Source organism: Emys orbicularis, chromosome 2 (genome assembly GCF_028017835.1).
Source record: "Emys orbicularis isolate rEmyOrb1 chromosome 2, rEmyOrb1.hap1, whole genome shotgun sequence".
Taxonomy (NCBI): domain Eukaryota; kingdom Metazoa; phylum Chordata; order Testudines; family Emydidae; genus Emys; species Emys orbicularis.
The window spans coordinates 220,011,268-220,037,323 of NC_088684.1; the positions used below are offsets into that span (position 1 = coordinate 220,011,268).

General features: G+C 45.2%; 1 protein-coding gene across 1 annotated transcript in view; it reads left to right on the forward strand.

Moving 5' to 3' along the window:
- Nucleotides 1-1,601: 1,601 nt before the first annotated feature.
- The window catches only part of TRIM71 (tripartite motif containing 71), an 85,600-nt gene continuing 61,145 nt past the window's right edge, over nt 1,602-26,056 (forward strand). The window contains exon 1 of the mRNA XM_065400201.1: nt 1,602-2,468. Within this exon, the coding sequence (XP_065256273.1) occupies nt 1,602-2,468 (867 nt within the window). The remainder of the gene's footprint in view (nt 2,469-26,056) is intronic.

Consider the following 26,056-nt stretch of genomic DNA (forward strand, 5'->3'; position numbering starts at 1 on the left):
GAGAGAGGGAAAAGGAGAGGGCGCGTACCCAGAGCACGAGCTGCCCGGAGCCCCTGCAAAAGCCATGCTCTCAAACACAACCTGAGGAGAAAGCAACCACCCCAAGCCCCCACCGCGACAAAGAGGGGAAGGGGAGAAGCCACCCATTTCCCCCCTCCGCCCCGTGCGATGGCTCTGCTGGAATTCAACATTATCTGTATCACTTGGGATTCTGCTGTTGCTGAGTGAGTAATTGCTATTGCTGCCGCTGTTGCTAATTCAAACCCGGTGCCAATCGCTAGTGGATTTGGTTGTGCAAATTGCGGGGGAAGCGCTTTTTTTTTTTACTTTTGTTTCTTAATAAAACACTACACGAAGAGGCGAGATGACAAAGGAAATGTGATCCCAGTCGTTGCAGAGGCTCAGGCGAGCGAGCGAGAACCGGAGAGGACGAGGGGGGTGAGCGTGGGACTCTCGGATAGCATTGCACAGCGGCTCCAATTTGTGCAAGCGAATATAATACACCCCCCATGAATAATTCAGGGCGGCCGGCGGGGACCTGCCGCTGCTACTCTACCCGGCGGCTACCGCTGCTGTTACAGCGTGTGCGAGCCACCCCGAGCCTGCCCGGGCTGCGAGTCTAGAGGGGAGACCGCGTGCTGGAGCGAGCCGGTCTGGGGCTGACCCGGAGCGGGAGCGGAGCCAGCCCAGGAGGGCGTGCGGGAAGCGGCTCAGAGCGATCCAGGGCTGGGGAGAACGCGCCCACCAGGACCAAGGAGCACCGAAGCGACCCCCTGCTCGCTGCAGTGTTGGGTGTCTCTCTTTATTGCATCCCGCCAGCCTGAGTGTCTCCCGGGGGGGTCCGGCACCAACACCGTCCTCCATCCCCATCCCCCAGTCATGCGGTGGTGGAGCAGGCGTCGGCGGGGGAGGGCTGGAGCCGGAGGAGTCTGCTTGGCCACTGTGTTTCAGTGTCTCTGCCTCTCCTAGAGCTGGACTGAGCCGCAAAAGGGGGAAAACAAACAAAATATTTCTCTCCTTCCTCTTCTCCCCCTCTCCCCCCCCAGAGGCGCTAACTTGGAAGCCCTTTGCCTCGCCGCCCAGCAGCCCCTCGGGATCAGAGGGGGGCTTGCCCCGCAGACCCCCCGGCGCTATTCTCCGGCTGCTGAGGAAATCGGAGCCGAACCTCCCGCAGCGCTAGGTCCAGTTCACACTGGATTTGGGGGGGGGGGTACAGGAGTGGTGCCCATGCACTTGAAGAAGAACATAGTCACCAACCACGTTGTAGAAGTGCCGACCCCGGGGGAAACAGGCAGACTCTGTGTCAGCCAGTGACTAGTTTTGGGAAATCGATACAATTTGTCCAATGCGGACCGGGATCGGAAGCTAAGTACGGGTAGGGAAGGCAAACTCCATTGGCCAGCAGCGAACGGGACAACCGCACCCAGCGCCCCCCACCTCCCCCGGGGGCGAGGCGCTCCGAGGATCCGACTCCCTGCAGACACCGACTAATAATCGATGCCAAGCGATTTGCAATCCGGTTTCTCCATGAGTCCCTGCTGCTGAGGCGCTTGCACCCCGCGGCTCGTGCCCCCCTTCCCCCGCAGCCAGGCCGCTTGCAAATGGCTTCGTTTCCCGAGGCGGACTTCCAGCTATGCCCGCTGTGCAAGGAGATGTGCGGCTCGCCGGCTCCCATCTCCTCCAACTCCTCCACCTCCTCCTCCTCCTCGCAGACCTCCAACTCCTCCTCGGCGGGCGGCTCGTCCTGCGCCCCGTCCCGCCGCCTGCACGTCCTGCCCTGCCTGCACGCCTTCTGCCGCCAGTGCCTGGAGGCGCAGCGCCAGCACCCGGCCGCGGGGGACGCGCTCAAGCTGCGCTGCCCCATCTGCGACCAGAAGGTGGTGATCTCGGAGCCCTCGGGCATGGACGCGCTGCCCTCCTCCAACTTCCTCCTCAGCAACCTGCTGGACGTGGTGGTGGTGGCGGCCGCCGCCGCCGAGGAGCAGAAGAACAACGGCCGGGGAGGGGGAGGCGGCAGCAGCAGCAACAACCGGCACCACCACCCCCGCCAGCAGCAGCAGCACCGCTCGGCCGGCAGCGGCTCGTCCCCCGCCGCCGCCTCTGCGGTCGCCCCGTCCCCGTCCTCCTCCGGCGGGGGCGGCTCAGCCTCGCTGCTGCTCCGGCGGCCGCACAGCCGGCAGGGCGAGCCCCGCTGCAGCTCCTGCGACGAGGGCAACGCGGCCAGCTCGCGCTGCCTGGACTGCCAGGAGCACCTGTGCGACAACTGCGTGCGGGCGCACCAGCGCGTCCGCCTCACCAAGGACCATTTCATCGAGCGCTTCGGCGGGGCGCCCGGCTCCGCCGCCGCCGCCGCTCCCGGGCCGGCTGCCCAGCTCGCCCTCGGCCAGCCCTACCCCGCCGCGCCCTACAACATCCTCGCCTCCGTCTTCCCGGACCGGGCCAGCTACTGCCAGCACCACGACGACGAGGTGAGTCCCGCGTCCCCCCCGGGCGGCTCCGGCGCCTTTGGCAGCGCTGGGCTGGAGTCCGCGGGATTTCACTCCCCAGGGGCTGCCCCTTCCCGCGCGCCCCGTCCCCCTCCAGTCTCTAGTGGAGCTGTCCGCGCTCACCCGACTGAGCCGCCTTGGAAACCCCCCCCCGGGAACGCCGGGCTCAAGTGTGCGCCGGCCGCCTACGCCGAGCTGCCCGCTCGCCCTTCTGCCTCGGGCCCCTTCTCCCAGCTCTTCCCGGCGGGTGCCATGGAGTCCTTTAGCCCTTCTGGGGCTCCAGGTTCCCTCCGCCTGCACCCGGAGAGGGCAGCCGGCTGCTACTCTGCTCTTGCCTGGACTCTGTTCCCACCAGCCCGCGGGTCCTCTTGATTCCTTTCCCTTCGGCTAGCTATCCTTGGAAACCTAGTCGGAAATATTCAAGGGGGTGGGGGAGCTGGTTAGAGTGTCTTCATTTTCCCATCAGAAACATCAGTGTAACAACTAAGTGTCTCGTGTGTAACACTGGCTACGGTAAACGGGGAGAGGATATTTGCGTTCAGAACAAGCACTTCCGAATGGGCCTGAAAGCCGGATGAGCTTTAAGTTCTTTCCCAGAAACGTGTTTACTGGTTGGCAGCGAGAATGTGCTGGTTTGCTTTAGACTGTCCTGTATGGGAGGCTTCCCATCTCAACTGCACCCTCCTGCCTTAATCAAAGGGCGGGGAAGAGAGGAGTTCTAAACCTTCTTCCACTTCCATTTGGTTTCAGTTGGAGATGGGCTCATTGTTTCTAGTCCCCATGAATGTGGTTTCATTTTTTTTGTTTGATTTGTTTAAGAGCACTATCTATAAACTTTTATCGTTTCATCTGAACCGCTCTGAACCGCTAGAAGACCCACCAATGTTCTTAACAGTTCACTTGGTATTGTAAATATAAATATTTCAGAGGAAGAAGTATTGACTTTAGGGATCTAACATCTATTTTTGCTAACCTAAAAGTAGGTGAAAAGTTGTCATTGGGTCCCATTGCTTACTTCAAAAGATGGTGCATTTTTAAAATTTTTGTTTTTGTGGTGGGGAAATTAGTACACATAGGCAAAGAGTATGATTGTGAATCTGCCTTCTGGTCAGACCTGTGAGGTAGGGAATGTGTGTAGCTTTTTTGCTTTTAGTTATGCAGTGGTGTTGTAGCCCTGTGGGTCCCAGGATATTAGAGAGACAAGGTGAGTAAGAGAGTTTTACTGGGCCAACTTCTGTTGGTCTCTCACCCACCTTGTCTCATTTACTTTTTTGTGGAGGAGAGGGGTGGTTGGGAATGGGGGGTGGAGAATGTATGCTTTCCACAGCACAAACTGCTTTTATAGGCTTAAATAGCTTGGGTAATGGATTTCCCCTAAAACTTGAAAGCACATATAGTGAAATTAGAAACAGAGTCTTAAAGAGTCCCTGAATTTCAAGTTTATAGCTGATCAAATTTTTGAAATACATGGTAAGCTGGCTTGAAGGGATGGGGAATCATACACTCCCCCCCCCCCCCCCCCAAGTTTAAAAACCAAATAGCATGTAGAACTGTATTTTTAAAAATCTGGAGAGATTTGTTGGAATGAAGAGAATATTTAGATAGTCAAGTTTACTGTATTTAACTCCAGGAGTAAGATTGCTTACTGTCAAGACTTAACAGTAAAGATGACAGACTTGTCTACAAGATATTGATGTTGCATTAGCAAGACTATGAATACTCCACTGTAGAAGCAGAAAACCATTAAAAGGTGTTGGGAGAAGAGAATGTGATGCAGCAGGAAAAACAAACTTTCAAAGGAAGTAATCAGTTTTGGCAAATGTAATACTTGTCTACATACTCCTGGTTAAGATTATAGCCATATCTTTATAATACAAAGGAGATAGGAGTTTGATATTGCCAAACTCTTGCTTAATCTAGTCTAATCTTTTTTTAAATAATATCTCCTTGTATAATAGTTATTTTTGGTGGCTATATTTTCTTAAAGGCATTCGTCATGAAGACAAACATTTTCAACATGCAGCTGAAATGTCTATGCCTGTTCTAAAATAGTAACAATGTGTCAGCTTGGACTGACTTAATTTAAAACTGGAAAATGGCACTCCTCTCTTTCCCTTCCCTCTTTGGAGCTTAGCATGATGCCTCAGTGGAATTTTCCATTAACTTCATTGTTCAGGATGATTTACTCCCTTCTAGTTATTTTTGTGTTGATTCTGTACTACTTTTGGAGATAAGATCCCTGCCTGAAGACTGAATGAGTGCAGAAAAATTCCATGGACGCTGCTGAATAAATATCTTTTCAATTGGTTGAAAAACTGGATGCGTTAGGAAGTGTTAGTTCTATTTAGTAGGGACAGCTAGGCTACTAGAGTTTATGCCAATGTAATGCTAACTGATTTGTTCTCTAGTTCCAGTTTTTTTATAAGGTTGTCAGAGGAGCAAAGAACAGAACATTTAAATTTAATAGAATGAGTGTTTAGAAAAGCATGTTTTGGAGAAGGGGGTGGGCCAATGAGAGGAAATGCAAAAATCTCCTCATTAGCACTTGGACCTCCTGTAGTGCTTGCAAAATTCCTCTGTGCCTACTAGTGGATGTCCTAAATAACAAATAACTATCAGTGTAAAATCCAGAATGGGGTAGCCGATGATTACCCTTTGAAACAATACTTGTTCAGTGTTAAGGGCCAGATAATTTCCTTCCTTTAAAAATTGGCCCATAGTGCTTTAGTTTAGACCAGACTTATTGGATGTGTGATAATAACTGTAGTGAAATTCATTCACTCTTTTAAGTGTTCTTAAAGTTCTTTGTCACAATTTCCTACCAAAGCACAGCCACATGCAGTAAGACTATGAGAAGAGTGGTGTGACAGCTTCCAAAGTGAGTGCTCCATACTCTCCAGCAACAAGCTAAGGGCAGTTCAGGAGCTCGAGCTCCCACTTGGTTAAATTCCAAGGGAGGAGTAAGCCATCTTGCATTCTTATTTTTATTTTAGATGTATGTCTTTTCTACATAAAAACGTTTTCTGGGGTACTTTTAAAAGTTTATTACATGAGCAACAGAGCTCCTCCTGTGATGGTCATCCTCTTCTATAAAACTTCACTCTGACTTCTTTGTAAAATGTCAAATGTTTCATATTCCTACATTCGAAGCTGTAATGTAAATGAATCTATGAAATTAGTAATATATTTGTAGCATTTCATTATTGAACAACTAATTGATTAGCTAGATGGCGTCGTGGTGGTGGTATATTAACTGGTGCACATGTGGTGTCTGATAAATGAATAATAAGTACTTTGAAAATACTAAGACCATCCTCTGAAAGAAACCTCATAATCATTCTACAGAAACATAACTGACCAAGAACTAAAAATATATGATAGCAAAACTATACTGCATGGGGAAGAGTGGCTGAGAAACGGTGAGAATTGTCATCTTGTTAACAAAATGCATTGTTAAATGAGGGTTTTTACTTTTGGTAGCATCTAATGGCAAAACCGCCTTCCCAGGCCACTATTTAAACAATCCACTAAAAAGAAATAGTTACATCATTCGCTATTTGAATGACTAACAAAAGCCAGGAAACTCCAAAGGAAGGCTAGAGTGGCAGCCTCACCTTGGAATCTTCTTGCTCTAACAGTGGTTTTAAAACACATTAAGTACACATGCATTAGAGCTAGGATAGAGGTGAGTATTATGGATAGTTACATGTTCACAGTTTCAGAATTGAAGTACCCAGGGTCCTTGGGACTGGAAGTTAAAGTTACAACAAGCTCAACATGGTCATTCAGCCTTTTACTGTAGATACTTGAAGTTTCTTGTGGTCTGTTTGGGAGGGTCTCCTTAGATAAGTTGGGTTTTGTTCTGCTCTATGCTGTTGATGCACAGAAGACTACACAGCTGTGTTGTGTACTATGACTATTTCTATACAAAGTTATTGATAGGGCCCTACCAAACTTATGGCCATGGAAAATGCATCATGGACTGTGAAATCTGGTCTTGTGTGGTTTTATCTTGTACTATACAGATTTCACGGGGGAGACCAGTGTCTCTCAAATTGGGGGACCTTACCCAAAAGGGCATTGCAGGGGGATTGCAAGGTTATTTTGGTGGGGAGGTGTCATGGTATTGCCATCTGTACTTCTGCGCTGCCTTCAGAGCGGAGCAGCTAGAGGGTGGTGGCTGCTGACTGAGGGCCCTGCACTGCAGGCAGCAGCGCAGAAGTAAGGGTGGCAATATCATACCATGTCATTCTTTCTTCTGTGCCCTGCTCTGAAGGAAGTGCCGCCGCTAGCACGAAATAAGGGTAGCAGTACTGCAAAACCCCCCCCCCCCCCACACACACACACTACGCTTGTGACCACCATACAGTTCCCTTTTGCGTCAAGACCTCTACAATTACAACACCATGAAATTTCAGATTTAAATAGCTGAAATTATGAAATTTACTATTTTAAAAATCCTATGATTGTGAAATTGACCAAAATGGACACTGATTTTTGGTAGGAGCTCTAGTTATTGACAATTCAATGAGACTTTATTGAACACTGAAAATTGCTTGGAGCCCCATTTTCTTGAATGTTTTAATGTGATAATGTTGTACTTAGGAAAAATGAAGCAAACTGGGCTTTAATCTTGTTTATGTAGACTATTTCTGTTCAGGACTAAGGGCTTGTCTAGATGTGATAAGTCAAATTAACTACAGGTGTGAATTAAAGTGCATCAAATCCCTGTGTGGATGCCCTCATTCAAAAGTAAAGTGGCCTTTGTTTAGCTTAATTCACAAGTGAACTAAAACCACTTTCTTTCAGAATAAAGTGTTCACATAAGAGCTTAATGTGCTTTGTAAAGTGCCTTGAGATTTGTGGCTGAAAGGTGCTATGTAAAAACCCAATATTAAGCAAAATTTAGTGTCTGGGTTTGTTGACAATATCAAATTTGAAGAATTTCTTAGCTATAGTAGTTTTGGGCATTATTGTAATGCTAAGCGCTGCACACAGATGCATCCTTATTAAACATGGCTCTACTTCAGGAAGTAACTTTTAAAAAGGCATTGTGGGGTTCAGGGTTTGGGGCCCAATGATAACTCTATCAAGTGAGCCCAGCTGATACTCCTTAGTTGGCCTGCTATTTAAGTGACCTTTTTAATTTTTCCCCCCACATAATTGACAGTTGTTAAAGTTCTGCACCTCGGATCAGAATCTTGGCTATGCTTGAGCTCTCCGTTGTCTCCTAGGATTTGCAGAGGGCTAACTAATTGTCACTTAAACCATTCTCATGAAGCACAAAATCAAGTGGTAACCACACCTCACTCTTAAAGGGTGTCTACACCAGGGTTTTTTGTTTTTGTTTTTTGTTTCATGCACAAAATTTTCAATCACTACTACCACGAGTTCAGTTGTGTTGCTGGTAACGATAGGCGGGTTAGTGTAGAGGCAATACCATCAATTGCCAGGAGCCATCTACATTAGTGTCCCCATTATTACTGGCTTTGTTGCTCTCACTGGCTCAGCGCCATTTGAAAATGGGACTGGGAGGGAGAGGGGGAAGCCTAGTGTAGTCAAGGTCTTTGCAATGTTGGCTCTTCGATGATCACAGGTGCCTTAAGCAGTGTAAAAAAAAATTTAGCAATATGATTTTACTAAAAAAAAATCCATTTTTCTTTTATCAGAAGATCCTATTTTAAATTTGCAACTGACCCCCCCCCCCTTAAATTCACACCTGGAGTTAATTCGGCTTGTCTTCCTGTGTAGACATGTCCTTGGTCCTGAACAGAACATGATTGTAGTCCACTAGGGGCAAATTTTTGTTTGTTGCTCAATACATACTTTAATTTAGAAGAATACTAAACCAGGACACTATGTAGCCTATTCTCTCTCCTCCCAGTGCACATGTTTAGAGCAGTGCTAACCCTCTTCATTTTACAAGTGTAGAAGTAAATATCTTCGGCTGTCCAACTTTTGTAACATAATGCACAAATTTTACTCGTTGCAGAATAGTGCTCTGATATTACAGTGAAAGAATCTTCTGTTTCTGAGGATTAGATGGATATGTATTGGACTGCTGTGTTGCTTGCTGATTCTTCCAGAAGTTTCTCTGGTCCCTAACTTTTCATATCTAACATACAGTGACTTCAAATGAATCTTGTGTTTTAAACATCAGAGGGATAGCCGTGTTAGTCTGTATCCACAAAAACAACGAGGAGTCCGGTGGCACCTAAAAGACTAACAGATTTATTTGGGCATAAGCTTTCGTGGGTAAAAATCCCACTTCTTCAGATGCATGCTCCTCATTGTTTTTGTTTTAAACATGTAATTTTTCCTCTTTCATGCTTCATCACACTGAGATTCTTACTTTTTACTAGTGTGTGTTTTTTGTTGTTTTTTAACATGGCCAGTTTGATTTCCTTGTTATGGTAGCAAGCACCATACAGTCTTTGCCCAAACGTTCCTACAGTAATTCTCAGCATTTTTGGCTAAACAAACTGGAAATCTTATTATTCTGGTGTCCAGTAAATTCTGATATCATTACTTTATTTGCCTAATTAAGCATGACTTCAGACCGTTTCCACTGAAACAAAACTTGAAGAAACTCAAAGTCCCTGAAACTGTTTAGATAAGTGCTTTTTTGTGGGTGGGTGGTTGTGTGTGTTAGTTTTTTTGTTTTTCTTTAAAAAAAGACCGAGTCTGTCTCTTTTAGAAGTTGGCAACACTGGCTAGAAATTGTATGCAGACTAAACTACAAATTGCTGAGTATGTAATAGATTACACGAAAAACACAGTGAAGATATGCATATTGTGTGCATGTACAAGCTGCTCATTGGTGTATAGAGATCAAGAGATCAAAAATCATGAGTCCGACCCCCCGCAAAATCATGCTTTGTTTTGTTAAAGAAAATTATATTGTGGGTTTTTTAGTCTCTTGAATTTTTTTTAAAATTCTGTTGGGTGTATGCGAGAGACTTAGTGTTACACTTGGGAGAAGAGCATTGGGAAAGGTGATTTTTTTTTTGGCCCTGCTGCAGGAGCTCTCACCCCCACATCTGCCCATTCCCTGCCCAGCAATTAATCCTGTCCCCCCTTCTCTCTCAGTTCAGCCCCCAGCCTCATCGCTGCTCCTCTTAGGGTTCTTTGGGTGCAGAAGGGGAGGAGGAGAGGCACTTCCTCAGGGCCGGCTTTAGGACCTGCGGGGCCTGATTCGAATACCCGGTGGCGGTCCGGGTCTTCGGCGGCACTTCGGTGACGGGGGGGTCCGCTCTGGGTCTTCCGCGGCACTGAAGGACCCCCCCGCCGCCGAAATGCCGCCGAAGACCCGGAGCGGACCGCCTCTGGGTGAGTAAGAAAAATTAAAAAGTCGCCTAAGGCGTGGGGCCCGATTCTGGGGAATCGGCCTAAAGCCGGCCCTGACTGTCCTGTCCGTGTTTCTCCAAGTAGGGGAAGAGGGAGTGGAGCTATGCTGAGCTGCTGGTTTGCTCTCCCAAGAGGGAGCAAAGAATGAGCAAGGGGAGAGACTGCCAGCTTCGAGCAGGGCTGAATTTCGCGAGGGGGTTGGAGCATCTCTTGTCATGGGGAGACCAGCTCCCGCACCCTCTGAAATCCTGTTGCTTGCAAACAAATTGCAAGAGTTGGCAACGCTATATATTTACCACACACATCAAAACTGATGGCTTGCAGTACAAATCCTGCGCTAGATGGACAATGCATGGTGACATCAAGACTGATGCGTACATGGGTAAGATGTAAGGGGCCATCTACTGTCTGGGCCTCAGTGTGGCATGACTGTGCAAGCCGTTTTTTAATACAATATTAATTATTTAGAATCTTTGTTTTTACAAATACATTGAGATTTTTTTTAATGTTTTTTAAATATTCTACTTTTTATAGGTTTGATCAGTTATACAATGACAAATTGAATGTTTTAAAATAAAATTAATGTAATCATAACTGCAAGTAGCTAGACGTAATTTTATTATTCTTGTTTCCCTGGGCCCTCCCACAGCTCTCTTGCTCCTGCTGCCATGACCCTCTGCTCCTTACATAGGGATGAAGGCAGGGCAGTGGCAAGGACCGGTCTGGTCCTTCACAGAGTCTCTTGCCCACAGCTGTGCACCCCTGTTTTCAAACCAACTCTGAAAATCACAGGAGCAAAGGAGCTTTTTGCATCTTCGCAAGAGCTCCTGCTGCAGGCTCCAAAACTGTGTGACTCATAATTAATTTGCAAGAGTTGGCAACATTAATATCAACACTGAGAACTCCTGTCTGATTCAGTACTGTTTAACATTAAAATCTGTGAGTTCAGATGCCTTTCTTACAATTGTTTTTCTTCTCTTCAAAAGAGAAATTAAGAGATGTCAGAACTGTGGATTTTGTGGGGGTTAGGTTTTTTTTTTTTGCTGTAGCAGTTAGATCTTGTATTGCATTACAGTTTACCTTTTTAAAGGCTGTTTTCATACATAACTAGAAAACTCAAATGTACCTACATCTGCTACATTAACAGCTTAAGACCTTTTAAAATTGTGACAGCTGGTGGTGTGGTGTAACTTGGGCTCCCCCTAGGACATACTACAACCAGCTAGCTTATGTTAAACTATGCCTATACTAGGTGCTAAGTTGTTTCAAATTTAACTTGAGTTAAATAAATTTAAAAAACACTTTTTTTTCCTAGCCTACATAATGTCAGGAGTATATGATCTTCAAATGGCTTGCTATGTGGCTATTATGTAGGCTTGACAGTATTAGATTTTTATTTATTTTTATTATTTTGATGGATAATAGAGGCTTATTCTTAAGCAATTTAAAAAATTCTCTCAAATTCACAGTTTCTGGAAATTATGGAGGTGACAGACAATTTAATGATAGACATTGAGATTCAAAAAGTTAAAGCTTCATACATCATTATAATGCAAATTGTCAACATCACATGACAAAATTTACAAAGTAAATATCCTAAACTCAACAAATCATACCTGTTTTACTATTAATTCACTAGTCCATTTCGAACCAGCCTAATTCAAAAGTCTACATCACTGGATTTTGACTAAGTTCTGAAGCAGCATTTTTCCTTTTTTGTCTACATTTCTGTTCATTATTGGTGGAAGTTTCTTTTTTTTTTTTTGGTCAGTTTGTGTGTACAGTGAAATTGATGTGCATCAATTAAAAAATATGTAATCCTTCCAAGCCTACTGTTACTGCTTTCCTACCAGATCCATTGCTTATCTCTTTTCAAAAACAATGCACACACATGCCGATGAACTGCAGGAACTGTTACAGGGTTTTTTCACCCCTGCTCTTGAATGTGCAAAGAAATTGTGTCTTGGGATTTTTGCCTAGGATGGCAGGCTGATGCAGGTAGACTTTTACCCCTTCTATTTAGTTTTTAGTTTTCGACTATCTCACACTATTATGCGAGTTAATTATAGCTACAAAGCTTCATAATTCCCCCCAGAAAGTAGCTTTAAAATTCCTGAAAATAAATATATATTAAACACCCCATCACCCAAGCAATCTTTAGAATATGCTGCACTAGAGAACCACTTATTTGTCTCTGAAACGTAAATTATGACTACATAATACAACCTATCATGTCAAGGGACCTGGTAACATTGTTTTCTTACAGTATGATTCTGTTTAGTAGTATGGATGGATTATGAGTAGCCATTGGACTAGTCAGTATTGGTCTCTGTCATGGGACAAGCTTAATATTAATCTTTTGTGATCTTGATCCATGTCATGTCAGGTAACTGGGTGCAGGGTGTCAAGATAAAGACCTTCTAGCACATCTGTGTTGCAACTTTTACATGGTACTGGAAGTAAACTATATGCTTACAAATAACAGAGCAAATGAAGCCACCTGAATCCCTCACTGTGGAAGGGAACTATTCTATATCGACTTCTAATATGCTCATTGCTAGGGCCCTACCAAATTCACGGCCAGGAAAAACGTGTCATGGACTGTGAAATCTGGTCTTTTGTGTGCTTTAACCTTATACTATACAGATTTCACGGGGGAGACCAGCATTTACCAAATTGGTGGTCCTGATACACAAGGGAGTTGCAGGGGCGTCACAAAGTTATTTTAGGGGGATTGTGGTATTGCCACCCTTGCTTCTGCACTGCCCTCAGAGCTGGGGGGGGGGGGGGGGGGAAAGAGGGGGAGGGTTGGAGAGTGATGGCTGTTGGCTGGGTGACCAGCTATGAAGGCAGTGCCATGCCAGCAGCGACTCAGACGTAATGGTGGCAATACCATACCACGTCACCCTTACTTCTGCGCTGCTGCTTTTAGAGCTGGACGGCCATAGAGTGGCGACTGAGGGCCCAGCTCTGCAGGCAGCAGCGCAGAAGTAAGGGTGGCAATACCATACTATGCCATCCTTACTTCTGTGCTGCTGGCGGCGGCTCTGCCTTCAGAGCTGGGCTCCCGGCCAGCAGCTGCTGCTCTCTGGCTGCCCAGCCCTGAATGCAGCGCTGCTTCCAGCAGAAGGGTAGCATTACCACAACTCTATTCTCTTCCCCCCTCTCCCCCCCAATAACCTTGCGAACCCCACCACAACTCCTTTTTGGGTCAGGATCCCTACAACTACAGCACCATGAAATTTCAGATTTAGATATTTGAAATCATGAAATTTATGAATTTTAAAATCCTATGGCCGTGAAATTGACCAAACAGAGCCATGAATTTGGTGGGGCTCTACTCATCGCTGTAGCCTCTGAGCTTTCAGTAGTGAATTAAGCAACATGACTACACATTTGTCATGTGGTGTTTGTTCTCTCATCTCTTCCCAGAGGGAAAAGCATGTGCAGTGGAGTGTCTTGTTGGGTAGGTGGGTTTGCTCTCTCTTTCCCCCATGCCAGTGCTTCCAAGCTTTTCTTAAGAGCAAATGTTATTGCAAAGAAATTAGAGAAGAATCAAGGATGTCACTTGGGAAAGACACAGCTTTTTACAAGAAACAGTCTGGCAAGTTAGATCATAGATCTGTAGCAAAGCTCAATGTAATAGAGCTAAATTGTGGGAATAGATGAATGAAATGGAAGCTAAATTATTTGTTGCAACTGATAGCCAGGCCAAAATTTAAACCACAAATGGATGCGACCCTGATGCAACTCAAGAGAGCAATGGGCATTGTAGAGCTGATGAAAATTGTGCCTCTCAAATTAGAGTATTGGCAAGCAGTGAAAACTGAAGTGCACCTAACTAAAAAATACCAAAGCACAAAGACTGAATACAAAGGCAAACAAATAGCAGATACCAGATTTGTTGACACATTTATTGGAAACTAACTGCAACATGACAAAAGTGCAAGGGGTTTGGTGTCACAAATGCAATAAAAACAATGTCTCTGAGACCATAAACTCTTGGGAGGCCATGTAACACAAACCTTTGAGCAGAGCCAGAGAAGTTCTGTTGGAGCCAGGCATGGATGCTGCCTCTGATAGTTAGGAATCAGTCTGAAAACAGCAGTAACTACAGGAAACCATGCAAAATAATGACTGAAACCATGAGAGCCTTGAAACTGCCTTAGTCCAAGGTTGGCACCAATCTAATTTTAAATAGGAATGATTACAAGTGTCCTAATACTTGACTATTTTTGCTTTTCTTTGTAGTAAGTGTTTGCCCTTGTGGCAAAGCCATTGAAGTTCAAAGGTGGTGGCTATTGACAAACCTTCACTAAGAAGAAGCAGAATGTATCTACTTTGTTAGAAATTCAGGTCATCTATTCTGAGCTCCATCTTAGATGCTCCTATGTGCACTTGTATGAATTGGCCGTATTTAGTCTGTGGTGGCTTTTCTTTCTCCTGACTCATAAGCTACTGGTTTCCTTTTCAGGGACTGTACAGAGATTCTTAGGGTATTTCTACACTGCAATTAGACACCTGCGGCAGGCCCTTGCCAGCTGACTCAGGCTCGTGGAAGTCGGGCTGTGGGGCTCTTTAATTGCAGTGTAGACATCTGGGTTCAGGCTGGAGCCTAGGTTCTAGGACCTTGCAAAGTGGGAGGGTCCCTGAGCTTGGGCTGCAGCCTGAGACCAGAAGCCTACACTGCAAACAGACACCCCTGCAGTCTGAGTCATGTGGCATGGGCCAGCCACAGGTTTTTTATTATTTTTTTTATTGCCGTGTAGACATAACCTCAGTAGAGAGAGGTGATGATGAATGGCTGCAGGTAAGCTCATTTGCTTGGCGAAGGCTTCACTCAGGTCTCTTAGGTGTTAATTATCAATATCTACTAAAATGAGTAATATTTCATCTTCAAACTGTATCCATTACAGGGCTTACTTTAGGAGTGATGAAGTTGGTCTTCCCTCTCCATACATGCCAAACAGCCGGGTGTAGTGACTTTGAGTCAGATTTTTCAAAGATATTTAGGTGACTAAAGATATGGATAAGTGCCTAGTGGGACTTTTAAGAAGTGCCTCACGCCAATCTGAGTTACACTTGTAGGTGCTTCTGAAAATCCCATCTGCCTCTTTAGGCACCTAAAATGCCTTTGAAAATCTGGCCATTTGTTCCCCAAATGATAAGTAGTCTGAAACGAAATAGACTGCTTGAGAGAAAGTTCAGTCAGCAGAACATGTAAAATAAGATAAAGACATCTTTGTAGAAAAGATGAGTGAAAAATTCTTGAGTTGAGAATCTTTAGATGAGGTTTAACCAGGAAAAACTATTAATCTCACTGGAGAAGGAAATCCTCTACCTTCCTTCCTTGTGGGCAGAGGTGACTTGAAATCTTTTGGAGGTTGAACTCCTAGTTCCCTATTCTAGCAACCATTGGCAACAATCAGCCACCCACTGCTATCCCTCACAGATTATCTGTCAGTCTGAAAAAAGGTAAAGAACATTGGCTGTATGTCTGATAAAATGCTTAGCAGTCAGATAATTACTGGTGCTGACATTTTATATTGTCATCATTAGACTTCAGAGTTAAAATGAATGGGAGTAGGCTAGGACTAAAACAATATTCCAAGAGGTAATTTGTAGACATGAGCAGATGGGATAGCAGCAGTCACAGTCTGAAAGTTATGTTCTTGGGCTAGAAAGCTTAATTTTGTAAATGAGAGCTTCTGATGAGACAGATTCTGCTTACTATTCTGTGGCAGGATAATTACAATGAACGTAGACCCATTGTTCATCTTGCTATGGGCCTTGTGGCATTGGCTGCATATTGGTGAGTTCAACATGTGCAACCTAAATAATACTTTGTGGTTGGCCACTTAAGTTTGCAGCAACATGCTGATCACAAGGGTTTGGACTGGTTCCAAAGACTCTTCTTACACTATCTGTTCTTTCATCATTGTGTCATGTCCATAATGGCCAGTGATGTGAGATGTCAGATTGCTCACAATATGTACTGGTATTCTGACTTTATGTTCCTTGATAAAGCCACACTTAGAGTTGTATATCTTTTTGGTGTAAGAAAGGGGGAACAGTGTGTGTATGTATATATAATAAAATAAGCTTAATGTTGCCATCAAAATGAAAAATGTATTACACTTTGAACTAGGCTTAAACAATTAGACTAATGAATATCCTTGTTTTCATATCACAATTCTGTTCATTAATCTTGCATGTGGCAGGGTAATTGCATACTGCATTGTATTAAATGGACCCTTCTGTTTGTTATAGTCTGTTTGATTTGGAGGTCATTCAGGGTGTCAAAACTGCTTTCTAGCTTTATTTCATTACAAATGTGATTCCAGCTGTTGCTTCAAGCCATACTTATACAGAGCAACACAGCTAGAACCAAGACCTAAGACATAGTAAACAATAAATTTCTTGAGAACCTACATTTAACTCTGGCATCTCCAAGTCAAATCTAGTTACTCACGAAAAGCTTCATTTTGTAAAAACTAGTGTCAATGCTTAAATCTATGATGTAACCCTTTGACTGTGTCTTTAATAGGACTTTTCAGTTTGGAAAAGAGGAGACTAAGGCGGGATATGATAGAGGTATATAAAATCATGAGTGGTGTGGAGAAAGTGAATAAGGAAAAGTTATTTACTTGTTCCCATAATATAAGAACTAGGGGCCACCAAATGAAATTAATGGGCAGCAGGTTTAAAACAAATAAAAGGAAGTTCTTTACCCAGCACACAGTCAACCTGTAGAACTCCTTGCCTGAGGAGGTTGTGAAGGCTAGGAGTATAACAGGGTTTAAAAGAGCACTAGATAAATTCATGGAGGTTAAGTCCATTAATGGCTATTAGCCAGGATCGGTAAGGAATGGTGTCCCTAGCCTCTATTTGTCAGAGGGTGGAGATGGATGGCAGGAGAGAGATCACTTGATCATTACCTGTTAGGTTCACTCCCTCTGGGATACCTGGCATTGGTCACTGTCGGTAGACCGGATACTGGGCTGGATGGGCCTTTGGTCTGACCCAGTATGGCCGTTCTTTTGTTGTTCTTGACTGGCCTAATTTTCCTAGCCAGTTCTCCCCTGTTACATTTACCCAATGGGGAGCAAAGGGAGCAACTGCAGAACTAAGGCTAAGGGAATCTCTGCTAAACTTGCAAAGTTGGAAGACTGGGTGGGGGAAAAAAGATAAAGTGCAGGATTCGGACAGGAAGCTGAAATTAACTGACAAATGTCTCTGAGCAAGAAAACATTTTGCTTGCTTTGATTGCTATATAAAATAAAACGTAAAGGTACCAAACTATAGTTTCCTTCCTCTCGTTCACCTCTTCTCCCCGTCCCACAAATTGAAACCTAGTCCCGTAGGCCAGGAGAAGGGATTAAATGACTCAACTAGTCTGAAATAATTTTTGGACAAAGGAGCCATAGCTTCCATTTTTCTGTTAGCATTTTTTTTTTTTTAGTGGGGAGGCATATTACTTTATGGGATCAGAAATCAGCAGAAAGTCTACTTCAGTGGTCCCCAATCTTTTCTGTGGGGCGGACGCCGGACGACTAGCTGCCGAGGACCATGGCCACCGGACAAGCAGCCGCTGAAATGCCGCCGTGAAGCGGCAACGTCAAGAGGCGTTGCTGCTGAAATGCCGCCGAAATTTGTGAAGCGGCAACGGCAGGAGGCGTCCTCGAGAGGCGTTGCCGCTGAAATTCCTCAGAAATTCGGCGGCATTTTGGCGGTAACGCTTCTTGACATTGCTGCTTCTCAGCGGCATTTCGGCGGCTGCTTGTCCGGCAGCCAGTAGGTGGGCACCATGGTGCCCGCGGGCACCGCGTTGGGGACCCCTGCTCTACTTGATCTTTACTGAGTACTTTGTTACTTCTGTGTCATCTCCTTGCTTGAGCAAATGACTGGAAAGATTTGCTGAGTATATTAGAAGCTTCAATCATGGACCAGGTCTTCATTGCACTAGGCTGTGTGTACACAAACTGTGCATGTTCCCTCTCTCCCTTACCCCAGCTATCATCTCTCTCTCCCCCCCCCCCCCCCCCCCGGCAGCCCAAACACAAGACCTCAGCTCAGAAAGAGGCCTCCAGGAGGCTCTGGAAGTCCTACTATGACCCATACTATGGGGTTAGGGATCAATGGTACCCTGCCGGGGCCTGTATCTGTTCCCTTATATACCCCCTGGCCATATGTGGGCCCATGGAATCCATGCATTTGGGACCCAGACTGAGGACCCTGAGCACTGTCTTCCAGAGATCACCTCCAAGGGAGGCGTCTCAGCCCCCTGTTGCTTAACAGGAACAGTTGGTATTGTCAGATTCACTGATAGCATCTTCATTTTCACGTGAGGCGGTGGCATCAGTCTCTCCTCTCCCCCAGATGATTATAGACATGCCAGAAGCTCTTGAGGAGGATTATAGAAACCCTCCAGATCCCATTGGGAAATGTTCAGGATCCTCCCACCCATAAGCTTCTAGACATTCTCCACTCTCTGGCTTCTTCTAAAGTGGTGCTCACAGTCAATGAGTCCATATGGGAGCTTGCTAAAGCTGTTTGGCACACACCAGCTACCTATGCCCTGTTGCTAAAGCGGGCTGAGAAGAAGTACTTTGTGACCTCCAAAGGGACTGAATTCTTGTTCTCTCACTCTATCCTGAGCTACCTCGTGGTCCAGGCTGTAACGGAGCGACAGAGGCTGTACCAGTCCAGGCCCGCTCCCTTGGTCCATGTCACAGTTGAAGATCTCCCCTTTGAGGGGAACAGCCTGTTTAGTGAAAAGACTGTGTTGCTTCACTCCCTCAAGGACTCTCATGCCATGCTCTGCTCCTTGGGAACATACACCCTGGCACCTTGCAGGAAAAATTCTAAGCTGCCACCTTGTAGGTACTGTCCAGCCCCCAAGGACATGCCAGACATCTCTCACCATCACAATCCCCTCTTCAGACCCCAGCCGCCTATCAAGAAGGCATTTTGACAGGGCACTTGAGCCATCAACTAGTCCTTGCAGAACCAGTCTGCCCCGTCCCCTTTGGTGTCTGCCTGATCTGTTTTCTTCTAATGTGGCAGCATATAACTTCAGACAGAGCAGTCTTGTACATTTTATTTTAATCAGCTACACAATCAAATTCCTGTCTCCCCTTTCTCCAAAACTCCCTTGCCTGTCTCTCTTCAGGGACCCCACTCATGAGATGATTCTCAAACAGGAGGTGGGCTCCTTAATCCAGCTGTGAGCAATAGAGCCTGTATTGCCTCAACACATGCAGAAGGGCCCTTAATTCAAATACTTCCTAATCCCAAAAAGGAAGGGGGTCGGGAGACCTATCCTGGACCTAAGCAGCTGGATATCTTCATCCGTCATTCAAGATTCAGGATGATTACCCTGGCTCCTATAATCCCTTCCCTGAATGAACACAATTGGTATGCAGTCCTTGGTTTGGAGGATACTCACCCAGTGCACAGGAGATTCTTCTGCTTTATGGTGGGCCTAGAGCCCTTCGGCCTATTGACTGCCCCAAGAGCCTTTCCAAAGGTTCTGACTGTGGTAGCGAAGCACCAGCTCTGACAGTGTGAACCAATATTTCCTTGCCCAGGTGACTGGCTCTTCAGGGGATGGTTGTATCAGAAGTCTCCTCCCTACTTGACCTGTTTCACTCCTCGGGACTCCAGATAAATCCAGAAAAGTCCACTTTAACCCCTACAAGAGTTTTATAGACTTTATTTGACGTGAATCGGTTCTCAATTGAGCCAGGGCATACCAGCCTCAACCGATTCCTCTCTATGAGCGACCTCATTACTCAACTTGAACTCAGTCCGCAATGAGAGTTTGGTGCACTGACCCCCTTTGCAAGGCACTGCCTCCAGTGCCTCTAGGCATGGCGGAGAAAGTCTGGGCCCCAAGCAGAGACCCCTCTGGATAAACGGGTCTTGCAACATCTATCCTCACTAATCTGAGGGGAAATAAAAAACGATGTGTGCATAGGGGTTCCTTTTGTTCCTGTTCCATCCATAAAGACTGTCATGATGGATGCCTCCTTACTGGGTTGGGGAGTGCACCTGGACAACCATACACCTCAGGGTTCCTGGCTGCACAAGAGTCTGCACAGCCAGATCTCTGCCCTTCATCGGGTCCTCTCATGTCCAGGTATTGTCAGACATTTTGACCACTGTTTATTATAAACAGGTCGGGTAGGGATGCAAAACCATGTTCTGAAGTGTCCCTAGCCGCTGTTTGCCAAAAGCTGTGAATGGGTAACAGGGGAAGGATCATTTGATTACCTGTTCTGTTCATTCCCTCTGAAGCACCTGGCATTGGCTACTGTCGGAAGACAGGATACTGGGCTAGATGGACCTTTTGGTCTGACCCAGTATGGCCGTTCTTATTATATAAACAAATAAGGGGCAGCACCCCTCTCTGTAGAGAAGCAATGAAGTTCTGTAATTCAGTGTCCAGCATCAGAGCACCCTTTTCTGCAGTGAACGCTGTAACAGACAACCTCTGCAGACACTTTCATGAAGATCACAAGTGGGAGCTCTGTTCTTTTGGTGGTCCAGCAGAATTTTTGGGCAGTGGGCATTCCCATTATGGGACCTTTTTGCAACCCAGGGAACCAGGAAATGCCTGGCTTATTGCTCTTGGGACACCTGGAGCACAATTCCAGAGAGGATGCCTTCCGAGTGCAGTGGCTGGACTTGTCGATGTACATCTTCCCTCCCACTCCCCTGCTACCTCATGTCTTTCAGAAGATCAAGCAGGACATGGTGCTATCAGGATTACTGCTGCCATGGTGGCAGAAGCTGTTCTGGTTCTTCACTATCCTGCAGATGGCTTCTTACCCGTGCATACACCTACAGCCCTTCCTGAGTCTACTGTCCCAGAACAGAGGCAGAACAAACCACCCCAACCCGGTGTCCCTTCATCTGGTAGGCCTAGTTTTTTGGATGGGCAAAGGTCTTGTCTTGTTCAGAGGAGGTTCAATCTATCTTCTCAATAGGGGGAAATCCTCTACAAGGAAGTGCTATATCGCCAGGTAGAAGAGGTTCTCCCTATGGCCTCAGCAACATCACTTACCTCCTATCCTGGAATATCTTCTCTCCTTGAAGTCACTGGGCCTATCCATCAGTTCACTGCAGGTACGTTTATCAGCTATTAATATTAATCCCTTTTATCCGCCAGTGGGAAAACTGCTTGGTTTCACCCATTCCACAATGGTAATGTTCTTAAAAGGCATCATCAGAACATTCATGCTGGCATTGAAACCTACGCCTGTCTGGGACCTGAACCTGGTGCAGTTGACACTTATGACCCCTCCATTTAACCCCTTAGCCTCCTGGTCCGTCTTACTTATCGTTGTTTTGTTTGTTTTAAGGTAGCCTTCCTAACCCCTATCACCTTGGCCAGGTGAGCTTGGGACCCTTGTGACAGACCCGCCTTACGTTTGCTTTCACAGAGCTGCCCGAGATTATACCCCAGGGCTTAAAAAGACTCCTTTTGATTTTTTTTTTTTTTCACTAGAACCAAACAGCTGACCTCCTAGTTATTCTACCCCAAACCTCACAATAGTAGTGAAGACAGAAGCCTCCATTCCCTGGATGTATGCAGAGTTCTAGCCTTCTATCTGACCAGGACAAACTCCTTTCAAAGATCTGAGGCTATTTCTCTCTGAGAGAATGAAAGGGGAAGCAGTCTCTTCCCAAAGACTTCCAAAATGGATTTCCAACTACATCCTCCTCTGCAATGAATTTAAGGAAGTCATTCTTCCCCACTGCCTCTTATGCCGTCTGTTGGGAGCATAAGGATGCAAAGAGTGCAGGCATGGACTAACAACTGACACTGCTGTTGAAGAGTTTCCACTCTCAAGTGGGTGAGTACCCAGAGGGATCATGCATCTCAAAGAACTCCAGTTAGTATGAAGTAAGTAACCTTCTCTTTTTGGAAACTGATTTAGCAATTTTCCAGTTAATTGTGTAGCCGGCTGTGCTGTGGGTGTTAATGGTTTAATAGCAGCACCTATGCTAGTTCTCGTTGGAGGAGGTAGAAGAAATGTCCATGGTTACTTCTAAGGTATGGGTCCGAAAACCAATTTTTAAAAAGTTTTTTATTTAAATTTATTACATGTAAGTCCTCTAAGCAAAAAATAGATTCATGGCCCTTAGGGGTGGGTGCGGGGAAAGAAGAATACTTTTTTTTTTTTTTTAATGAATTGAGAACTAGGAAAAGCAAATAATCAATATCTGATGGTCTTAGCACTTGCCTGACAGTGCTGCCTGCTGCCACGTGGCTAGACAACAGGAAGGCTGTTTTTTGCCTACAAAAGTACTGCACAGCTTTCAGTTGTGCGCTCTCACTCATGTCCCCGTGTGGGGAGGGGGAGAGGGGAGTTTTGTTTTAAGTTCTTGCTGAACATGAGCAGTGTAGCTCTGAGTTACTGTAGCAAACCTTTGTGGTTCTTTCCTTTTTCTGAGCAAGTAAGGTAGAACTTTTTGAATGGGAGCTTACCCATTTTCAACACTCTCTTTTAAAGCTCCCTCCCAGTCCAAGAAACTGCTTTTCAGAGTAAGCTATCCTGCCTGTCATGTTCTTTTTCCCCTGTGGTGTTCTAGAAGGACCCCATTCCTTGAGGTCTGGGGTTCTTCTTTGTTAAATACCCCTGTTGCCATGAATTAACTCTTCCCTGAAATGTTTCTGATCGTGGTGTGGCAGAGCTTGTGACATTGAAACCTATGGTTGGCCCAGCCTGAACATGTGAATTGAAAGCTGCATCTTCCAATATATGGTAGCCACATAAAAAATTTAGTGGTAAGGCAGCCTTGGGCTTTCTCTAGGCTAGCTATTAAATGTTGGGTTTTTAATATCTGTTTACACTACTGCCCTTTCCTTCTGTTTGCCATCCCAACCCTAAAGAAGAGGATTAAGGGAAGATTAAGTTGAGAGAAATGTTTTTTCATAAGGCTAATTGAGAATTTTCCTTGTCTGTCAGTCTGACGTTCAGATGACATATGTCATGTGACATTCATATTTACTATCGGGGGGTAGCCGTGTTAGTCTGTATCTACAAAAACAACAAGGAGTCTGGTGGCACCTTAAAGACGAACAGATTTATTTGGGCATAAGCTTTCGTGGGTAAAAACCTCACTTATGCCCAAATAAATCTGTTCGTCTTTAAGGTGCCACCAGACTCCTTGTTGTTTTCATATTTACTAGACACTCTAAGGAATAGCAAATTGCTGCCGTCTTTATCTTAATATACTGTACTTGTGTGTTACTGGTATTGTCTATACTTCTTTAGAAACCAGGAAGTTGAAGTTATGAACACCAGTGTTTTTCAGATGCATTGTCTAAAAGTGCAATCTTTTCTAGCTGTAGCATAATCTAGGTTTGGAAGGGACAAAAGAGGGTTGAAAACGGTCTCATCTCACCTTGCATCCAGCTACATTAGATTAGATAGTGGTATTAATTCTTGTCTAATCTACTATAAAACACGTAGAATTCAGTAACACTGGCAGGGCTAGTGAAGGATTTAGAGTGATTGCTGGAAAAGTTCCATGTGGACTCTGGGAGGATCAAAGATATAGGTTGAGATAAACTTCTACAGTGGCTAGATTAGAGAACCAAACAGGGCTGTGTGAGCAACTGACCATGATCCTGGTACCATGAAAGCAATAAGGGATGTCTGGAATGAGCTAGCTTGTTCACTGACCACTAACAAAGGAGTATTGTCAGAACTGGCTACAGTCCTGGCCATCCCAAAACCTATTGTCAAAAGACCCTGCATGTTGGGTGATTGAAGGCTGATAATTGCCTGTTTCATTTTTCTGCACTTTGAATGTTCCTCTCATATAATTCAATATGGGGAATTTGGGTCAAATTGGATGCCTTTACTGAAAGGATTGAATCCATCACAGGGAATCTGAGACACTGAGGTGTCAATATTGAGCCATGTGATTTAATCTGTCTTAACTTTATGCTCTTAACAAACGCTGCTTCCATTATCACATGCATGGGGAAGTATGACCACTCTGTCATTCAGTAAGGGTTGGTGGTTGGGCCGGAAAAATATTAACAACGCTGACCGTGATCTAATCCTGTCAGGAACATCTGGGTAGGTTGGCTCCATCTCTGCTCCTATCCCTAGCACCATCCATGCCTCAAACTATACACTTCAACAGCTATAGCTTCAATACCTGAATTGGGAGTTTCCTTCCCCCTGTTGCTATATGGGTTCCTCAGCCTTCTGTTCCCATCTCCCTACTGAGATCTTGGGATTCTGCGGCAATTCGGCGGTGGGTACGCCGCAGCTGCGGGACCGGCGGACCTCCCGCAGGCATGCCGCCGAAGGCAGCCTGCCTTGCGGCCCCAAGCACAGCAAAAAGCTAGAGCCGCCCCTGCCAGGAGGACGTATCTCCTCCTTGGGCCAGATATATTTTCTCTTCTTCAAGCAGAGAGATGGTTGCACAGTGGTGTGTATCCAGACAGTGGTGCGAGCAATATGTTCAGCAAAACAACCCGATGTTCCTCTTTTAAATGTACCTGTGGCTTTTAGGTAATGTAGCTATTTAAGCTCCATGGAATACTTTGGGTGCAGGAGATAGTCGCCAGAAGTCAGGATTATAAAGTGGAATCCACTGCGTGTGGGAAAGGGCGCTATGGAATGCCTAGCCATATATTTTACATAGGGCTGTCAATTAATCACAGTTAACTCAAGCGATTAACTCAAAACAAATTAACTAGGGTTACCATACGTCCGGACATGTCCAGCTTTTTAAGCCTCAAATCCCCGTCCGGGAGGAAATCCCAAAAAGCCGGACATGTCCAGGAAAATAGGGATGGCCCGGCGGTGCTCAGCCGGGGCCGCTGGGGCCGGCGGTGCTCGGCCGGTGGCCCAGGGCCCGAGCCGAGCCGGTCGGGAGACGCCGGGGCCAGAGCCTCATGGCCTGGGCTGGCCGGCCGCCGGAGGGAGCCGCTCGGCCGGACTGGGCCGTGCCCAGCCCAGCTCCAGCCCCAGCTTACCTGCTGCCTCCCTGTTTCAGGCTTCCCGCGAACATTTGATTCGCGGGAAGCAGGGGAGGGGGAGGAGCAGGGGGCAGAGTTGGGGCGGGGACTTTGGGGAAGGGGCGGGGCTGGGGGCGGGGAATGGGTGGAGTTGGGGCGGGGCCGGGGCCCCGTGGAGTGTCCTCCTTTTTTAAAATTAAAATATGGTAACCCTAAATTAACTTGATTTAAAAAAAGAGTAGTACTTGTGGCACCTTAGAGACTAACAAATTTATTTGGGTATAAGCTTTCGTGGGCTTATGCCCAAATAAATTTGTTAGTCTCTAAGGTGCCACAAGTACTACTCGTTGTTTTTGCTGATACAGACTAACACAGCTACCACTCTGAAACTTGATTAAAAAAATTATTCATGATTAATCACAGTTTTAATTGTACTGTTAAACAATAATAGATACCAATTAAAATTTATTGTAAATATTTTGGTTTTTGTTTTAAAATATATTTCAGTTATAATACAATACAAAGTGTATGCTGCTCACTTTATATTTTTATTACAAATATTTTCACTGTTTAAAAGATAAACAAAATGTATAGTATTTTTCAATTCACCTCCTACAAGTACTGTAGTGCAATCTCTTTATCGTGAAAGTGCAGCTTACAAATGTAGACTCTTTTTGAATGCAGTTGTGTAACCAAAAAAACCATTTAAACTTTTAGAGCCTACAAGTCCACTCAGTCCTACTTCTTGTTGAGCGAATCACTAAGACAAACAAGTTTGTTTACACTTACGGGAGATAATGCTGCCTGCTTCTGATTTACAATGTCACCTGAAAGTGAGAACAGGCATTCACGTGGACCTTTTGTAGTTGGCTTTGCAAGGTTTTACACTTTTTTATTTTTGAGTTCAGTTATGGGAAAAAAAATTCTCCATTTGTAAGTTGCACTTTTTTGTGAAAGAGATTACACTACAGTACTTGTATGAGGTGAATTGAAAAATACTATACATTTTGTTTATCTTTTAAACAGTGAAAATATTTGTAATTAAAAATACTATAAAGTGATCATACTGTGTTGTAATTGAAATCCATATATTTTAAAATGTGGAAAACATCAGAAAACCATTTATTTAAAATATTTTTGATTATTGTTTAACAGTGCTATTAAAACTGCGATAAATTATTCATAATTTTTTTTAATTGCGGACAGCCCTAATTTTACAGTAAGAAGAAGAACA